General features: G+C 37.5%; 1 protein-coding gene, 1 long non-coding RNA gene and 1 other non-coding gene across 3 annotated transcripts; 2 read left to right on the forward strand and 1 right to left on the reverse strand.

Annotated features, from left to right (window-relative positions):
- Positions 1–111: 111 nt before the first annotated feature.
- Positions 112–2,825, reverse strand: LOC123474526 (BTB/POZ domain-containing protein KCTD3-like). The gene is made up of 12 exons (XM_045176734.1): positions 2,754–2,825; positions 2,657–2,708; positions 2,508–2,599; positions 1,959–2,403; positions 1,710–1,890; positions 1,529–1,644; positions 1,369–1,462; positions 1,083–1,303; positions 791–1,000; positions 600–713; positions 384–532; positions 112–313 (listed from the first exon to the last, which is right to left on the reverse strand). Exons 1-12 carry the CDS (start codon positions 2,823–2,825, stop codon positions 164–166), a joined length of 1,896 nt encoding a protein of 631 aa, XP_045032669.1. The 3' UTR covers positions 112–163.
- On the forward strand, positions 2,800–5,452 carry LOC116918454. The gene is made up of 3 exons (XR_006648730.1): positions 2,800–2,846; positions 3,221–3,609; positions 3,682–5,452. It is a non-coding gene; the product is annotated as an uncharacterized LOC116918454 (transcript).
- A 274-nt stretch (positions 5,453–5,726) lies between these two features.
- On the forward strand, positions 5,727–6,639 carry LOC123474127. The gene is made up of 3 exons (XR_006648768.1): positions 5,727–6,123; positions 6,181–6,370; positions 6,428–6,639. It is a non-coding gene; the product is annotated as an uncharacterized LOC123474127 (long non-coding RNA).
- The last annotated feature ends 705 nt before the right edge of the window (positions 6,640–7,344 follow it).

Raw genomic sequence — 7,344 nt, forward strand, 5'->3', positions numbered from 1 at the left:
TCTTGTTAAGCTAAAATTTTCTGACTTAAAACTTCTGAACTTAGTAATTTTTCGTTTGTACTACAATTACTATACATAAAGGCCGTGGTGTTTTCTTCTAACTAAAATGAAAATTAAGGCCGGTTTTCACAAAAAATGGATTCCCCCCCCCCTAGAAACAATTTCAATTCTTTACCAAGAGTAGCATGTTGTGCTGCTCCAGGGTGGATCCGGGTTGAGTGGAAATCATTCCTCTGAATCGAGTGACGCTCCATGTCCGGACGTGGTTATACTCGCTACAGACGGAGACGAAGTATTTCTCAGAAAGCCTGACCTAATTAAAAAAGTAAATTTGTTACAAGACACGATTTTTTGTTTAATTTGACAATTCAAAATTATTCTACTTTATTGATAGGCGAACGGTGTATGATGAAAGTCTGAAAGAGTTGAGGTCCATGACCCACTGTTTCGGGATACTGTACTATCATTCTCATAGCTCCTGAACTAGTTTCGTAGGCGATTTGAATCCAACTGCCGAACATGCCTATGTGATCTGTAATACATTGGAATGTGATATAACATGTACAATCAAACGAAAAATCAAATCGTCAATATTGTACTCGTTTTAGGAGTCAGATAAACTGAGATGGAAGTGATGGCCTCTGGCATTGGGTTGCGATACAACTCAGTTACAAGATCATTATCCTTCATTCTCAGTGGGAATTTTTGCACGTCTATAACAATACATTAGTTAGAATGATACGTGACTGCTTCATACCATATTATTATGGTGATAACGGAACCGTTTTACCTATGAAACATATAGACCCGTTGCAGCATCCTAGAAGAAGTAAAGACCCAGCTGTATCGTACGATGAAACTGGGGTGACGTCCTGGATTTGCCAATGCCGAGTCATGGAATGCCAAACTCCAATTTTGCCGACAGGTGGGCGAGAAAGAGCCACTACTTGGCTATCAATGAAAAATAGAGATTCTACCAAGACGTGTATGTTGAAGGTTCCTAATATGCAAATACAAATCATACATGTTAAACTAAATAACAGTACATGCAAGATAAATGAGATCTGTTTTAGCTGAATTACCTATATCATTCCGCTGTCCATCATCGGCGATCGCCAATAGTCGGATGGTGGTCCCTGAAGCCAAAGCGACCATTTCAGTTTCGAAGGAATTGGACGAGGAATTGGGTGCCTGATTTTGACCCCCACTTCTTGTCATCCGCGCATTTAAGGCCACCCGGTCAATTTGATTATCCATCCAAGGGCTGGTAAAAACAAGATGCCAACCTCCAGCACCTTTACATCTAAATTAATCCGACGTCATTAAAAACTTCTGATAAGAAAAACGCCAGGATTTCTGATGGGTTACTTGTGGCAAGTGATCATATGAGCGTAGGCAATCAAGATCCATTTGTGATGAGCTTTGATGAGATTTACTCGTAGAGGATCGATGGAAGAGCGAACTAAATTTCAGAGAAATTATACATTTACACTGAGGCATACTCCAGACTTGGATTTTCAAAATTTACCATGCAAACCTCCGAACCACGCTGCCAAATGATTGTGGGAACCGGCTCCTATTCCACCCTCTTGTCTCCGTAAAGAGTTCAATCGTAAATCAAGGGATGACGAACGGGAATGCGTCCTAAGTCATAAGATAAAACCACAAATATTAGAGTGAGATTTGTTGCAAATTCTAAGCTGATAAACCTGTTCATCACAACATGGCCATTTCTTGAACTACTGCTGACCCTTGGGGGCACCAATGTTCTGCTGAGATCTAAGGTAGATTGTCTTGGTGTATTACAATTCTGTTGTTGTTGTTCCAATCCATCACCTGCAAGATTAGCTTCTCCATCTTCATTAGTTCTTATAACTGGAAATGGGACACCTATTAAAATAAATTTAATGTTGTTTAAACTTGATAAGCTTGGTGAAAATTTTGACAACTTAGCCTACTTGGTGGATTCAGGCATTCATAGTAAAGTACATCGCCACAAGAAGAATGCTCCAGTTCTTGAACTAATTTCAACTGTTGAGTGAGTGGAGTGATTCCATAGAACTCAGCTTCATGCAAAAGTCCTCTCATTCCAATTCCTTCAGTCAAATGGATTTCTTTTGTATGAAGATAATTCAAAACATGGGTGAACACAGTGGGATCTCTGTCAATGAAAATGGGTCCCCTGTCATCCACTAGTGTGCCAATCCTGCCACTTAACAGTGAGGTAAAGAAAGTATCTGGAATCCATGTTAAGGTTTGTCTGGAAGTACTAAATCTGAAACCAACCAATTCGTATGATGATGAGTCTTGTATATCTCTGAGAGGAACCACGCCATCTTTATTTGTGTTACACAGATTACGGCTGTGTTCAATAGCTATGCCTCCCAAAAGTGCACCTGTTGCCTTGCAACAAATAATAACAAATAGCGAAGTAGAAAGTGTTCTGACATCAAGTGGCTATTACAAGTGTCTCAGGAATAGAAAACGGACACTTGATCAACTTAAACCTCAATACGCTTCTCGGCTACGCTATAAAGCTGCAAAAATACTTGAGGGTTGGTGCCAGGATGGGGTACCCAGCAATGACATTTGGGGATACCTACAGAATTCAACAGATTTAATATCTAAATTTAGTTTAAAGCCACTGCCACTGAACCATCCAGCCATTGAATCCGAAGTGCTCCATCATGAACTGGTATAGATACGTTCTAAATAACGTGAACAAATTCAAGGGCTAATCCGTAAATGTTTACAGATAGATGATGAGGAAGCCAATAATTTGCACCAAAATAACGTCCACGATATTGCCTGTGATACACAAACATCTTATAACTTTAATTTAAAGGGTAAAAAGAATTGCTTTAAAACCCAATTCGTGACTCAATGAGGCCAAATTTTGGGGTTTTAGAGGGTCTCATTTTTTGGGAAATCGCAACTAAGCATCGTATTTTTTTTAAATTTCACCATTTTTTTTTAAATCTTTCAGAAAATTCAATGAAACAAACTACGATTTCTAGCTAGTATAGTTTGTTGTGATGGGCCTTCATTCTCCCGGCCACCTAGCGGAGAAAAAACACAGCATGTTGTTAAAGGGCAGAGTGTTGTCTTTGGGTTGTTGTATAATAACAACAATATAACAATATAACTAAGTAATTAATCTCTGAGTCACGGATTGGGTGTTATAAAATGAAGTTTACAAATGAAACATCTTCTTTTGCAGAAAATGAAGACTTGCGTCATTCAATTTCTTTTATAAAGTTACTACGGCATTGGGCTGCTTTTACTAGTCAAAAACAAAGCGACATGACGTACCTATTAACTTTGCTAAAGTTGTACGAGCCTAACCCGACCTACGCATTACTACCTAGCACGGGAAAGGAATTGATGAAGATTGACGGCAACGACTGGCCTACTTCGAGAAATAAGCAATTAAAAAACAAACTGCCTCCAGCCATTCCAATTGATAGTGGGAAATATGTCCACTTTGGTGTAGAGAATGCCATAAATGGTATCTCTGTGGGACTGATTAATCGAGCCACAGATCTTGTGAAGTTCTTCGACGTCTATCAGAAAAATTCAAATCTGTTATCAAAAAGCATGCGTGCAAGAGTAAGAAAATTTACTGCAATCTTTGATGTTTCAGCCTAGCCTAAATGATAAAACTATAATTTGTTTAATTAGATTGAAGCCCTTGACACAACATTTCAAATTGAGCAGGCAAAACTGGTCCTACGAGGTGACTTTACTACACCCGAAGCTGAAATAAATGTGCCTCATTACGAAATGGATATCAATATTGATGAAGCGAAGCTGAATGAGGACAAACAAGCTGCTACTATTACTCCTATACTAGGGAAGCTAGTTTCTATCAAATCCTCAGCTTCAAGCGATGATGGTACCAAAATCCTGTTAGACACCTCCGTTTTTGTGATTGGGTTTTATGTGGGCGTTGGAAAACCAGCCGACATCAACAGTTTTCTTAGCAATCTCATTAGTGAATTAATTCTCTTGTCACCGACTCTAAACTGCATTCATAGTCGAGATTTTACTGTGTCACTTCGCTTTGTGATTGCAAACGGTCCTATGCGGTCTTATTTAAAAAGAACTAAGGGTCATTCTGGTTACTGGGCATGTGATCGCTGCATTCAAAGAGGGGAAATGATAAACCACACCATTTTGTTTCGAAATGTTAACGCGAAAAGTAGAACTGATGATGACTTTTGGACATATTACGTAAATCAATTTTCTGAAGACGATCACTTAAAAGATCCTACTGATGTTAGTCCCTTTAAAGAAATTAATTGTCGTATGGTAACTTGCTTTATTATTGATCCGATGCACACTGTAATTGAGGGAGCTTTTGGGCGTCGACTCGAGGGTTTTGTGTTTGTGTCGGGGGAGGGTAAACTTAGCACAACTAAAATTGCTGAAGCCGATAAAAGAATTAAGTTCTTTCACGCGTGTCGCCCAGAAGAATTTGACAGATATATTGGAAAGCTTTCAACTTGAAAAAGTTATAAAGTCCACGTGAAGCGCAACATACTCTATTATCTGTTGTATCCACTGTTTAAGGGGATTCTTGAAGATCACGATCTTCAGCATATAATGCTTTTACAATATGGAATGTTACTTTTGAGTCCTTTCGATAAAAATCCAGTATATCAGTCAAATTTGTTGGAAGCTAAAAAAGTTTTTGAACAATACTCGGTTGGGCTTACGGAACTTGGCATAACTTGTCGGTTTGTAAGCCATCAAGTGACTCACGTGTGGGAGGACGTTAAAAAATATTAATGCGGAATGGAGACCATCAGCGCTTTCCCGTTTGAAAGTTTTCAACGATTTTTTCGCAACTGTTTGCGTAGTGGTAATCGCCAGGCCGAACAAATTCGAAATAGGTGTATTGAAAAAAACAAATACCAACTCCCTACTACGGAATGTGGAACAATACTAACTAATCAAATGCAACTCGCCATTGCAAATAAAAAATTTAATGTAAATTCCAGATTTCCCCTTGCTTTTTTACGAAAAGGAGAGCGATGGCCTAAAAGACTTGTATTTGCTGATTTCGTCCTGACTAATCTTTTCCCTAATAATGTGATTCTTGCAAACGATGAAATGGTCTACGTCTGCATTGATATTGTTGTTAATCAAGGCGATGTATGTATCAAAGCCAAAAAATTTGTTACCCTTCGGAATGCATTCATAACACCGTATGTCTCTTCTAAATTTCATACATTTCTGGGGGGGAAGTTAAGTGACGAGACTTTTGAATTGCGTCCATCTCAAATCTTTGCCAAAATGATGGCCCTTCCTATGAATCCCTTTCCCCCAATATCGTTTGATAATGAAGAACTTGAGTGGTACTTAGTCCCCCTTTTGCATTCATTAAAAAAGTAATGTGAATTTCATTTTTGTGAATGTATAATGTCAAGAAATAGAATTTTGCTTTCCAATTTCATAAAACAAGAATTGTGAATTTGTTTTTTAAAAGCCGATATTGTAAACTCTATGCATTTTCTATTAACTGATGGTCTATGACCTGTCGTCTGCCAGGCTTGTCGTCTGCCAGGTTTGTCGTCTGCTAGGCTTTTCGTCTGCTATTTCTGTGGACAAATTTGGTGTATCCGCTTGGAGCGCTGACTATCACGGCTGAACTTTTACAGGGTGAGCCATCTCCTTATCTCTGGTTCATCACAAGTGAAATGTGAAAGTGAAACTGTGAAGTACGGAGCACATAAATAAAATATTCTCTAGTTTTTCGTTTGAATCAAATTTACAGTTGAAAATGCCAAATGCCAAAAGTGGTCTCAAGAAGTATTGTTGTTTCAGACACAAAAGATCACGAAGGAAAACCTCTCGAATCCTATTACTGTTTGTTTGGTTAGTTTACATTAATTTTACGTAGTTTCCATGGAGCTAGCATCTTTCTAGTATTCATTAAAAATCAATTTTTTGTTTAGATTCCCTGTTAGATAAATTGCCACTGAGAAAAAGGAATGGCTCTTGTGTCATTATTGGTTCCAATTTCCAAACAGGTGAACAAAACAAACTGTGGTCCTGATGAGATGGTTTACATTAGATGTGAAGAAGTCATTGAAAACAGCATAAATGATTTTGTAGCAAGTAAGTTAATTGTTAAACTGTTAAATCGAGTATCAATGTCATCTCAGTTTAACTTAGGTGTGGCCGTCAACTATACCACAAGCAAAACCCAAACAGCAATATAACTTATTATAATTTCTGCTTCAGAGAGTCAGGTGAAGGAAGTTAAGAAACGTGTTGAATGCATCATGTGCAGCTGTAAGGTGCTAAAAAACAACCACAGAAGACACTCGTAACAAAACAGAACAAGGATATGGTATTTAAGATAGTAGGTTAAGTTAACTTATTAGTTGATTGATTGATATGATTATGATTATTTGTTCAGGGTAAATTCTCTTCTGCCACTGTGTCTTCTATCGAAGATGAAGACGAAATCGAAGAGCGAGAAGTGTCCGAGCCGTAAGCTAATAACGCGCGATTTATTGAGAAACAAAAAGTTTGCAAGGAAAGGAGTTTTGAAACGCAAGACGGACATTCCTGAAGTTGAAACACCAAAAAACTTGTTCGGGGAACGTTAATCTATAAGTGCAATTTGCTGTTTTAAGTATGTGACCAACATTTCCTTCATTTTCGAATTTTTTGTTCTAATTTTGTAATAAATGCCTTTTAGAAACACCGCAAGTTAAAAACACAGCTCACTTTTGAGTTTATATGTAAAAATGCAAATAAGTTTCTTAATTTTCAATACAGTGAATTTGTCTGACTTGAAAAGTTCAACTCCCATTTAGCTTTCTATGTGACCTTGTTGTGGACTTGTGGGCTCTTTCATATTTTTTTATAGAAGAATGACTGACTAACTTCTTGCAATGCAGTGGAATCGTGATTGATGTCAGTTTAAAGTTTTTCACAGTAACTGAATTGAATGATTTTTTCATTTTCTATTCCGTGGCATAGATTTGACAGGTGTATATGCATGAAAATAAGATAACAAAGAATCGGTGTTTGACGTTTGAAAAAATGCCTTGTCCTGATTTGCGTCACAATTGGTATTATTTCATCTTTTTCTGTGACATATTTTGTTGACTTTCCCATCTTGCAGGCGTCATTAACATATAGAAAGAAAAATAAATATATCTCTCATTAAACGTTTATCAAATGTTGTATCAGCGGAACACGTCATTAAGTAAAGACTTACAAACTGTCAACGAAGTAAACACATGTATTTTATGTCAAAAACCTACGAAAATAAATTTTACACAAGATAACCTCTGAATAAATCTTTACATGTTATGTTACTCAACG

Source organism: Daphnia magna, linkage group LG7 (genome assembly GCF_020631705.1).
Source record: "Daphnia magna isolate NIES linkage group LG7, ASM2063170v1.1, whole genome shotgun sequence".
In the NCBI taxonomy this organism is placed as follows: domain Eukaryota; kingdom Metazoa; phylum Arthropoda; class Branchiopoda; order Diplostraca; family Daphniidae; genus Daphnia; species Daphnia magna.

Bases quoted from the DNA above. Each gene is read 5' to 3' on its own strand.
- LOC123474526 (XM_045176734.1), bottom strand. From the start codon at position 2,825: ATGTTTGTGTATCACAGGCAATATCGTGGACGTTATTTTGGTGCAAAT. The intron at 1,891-1,958 runs GTAGGCTAAGTT...TTATTTTAATAG, and splicing joins TGAATGCCTGAATCCACCAA to GTGTCCCATTTCCAGTTATA. The intron at 1,001-1,082 runs GTAATTCAGCTA...TTTGCATATTAG, and splicing joins TGGACAGCGGAATGATATAG to GAACCTTCAACATACACGTC.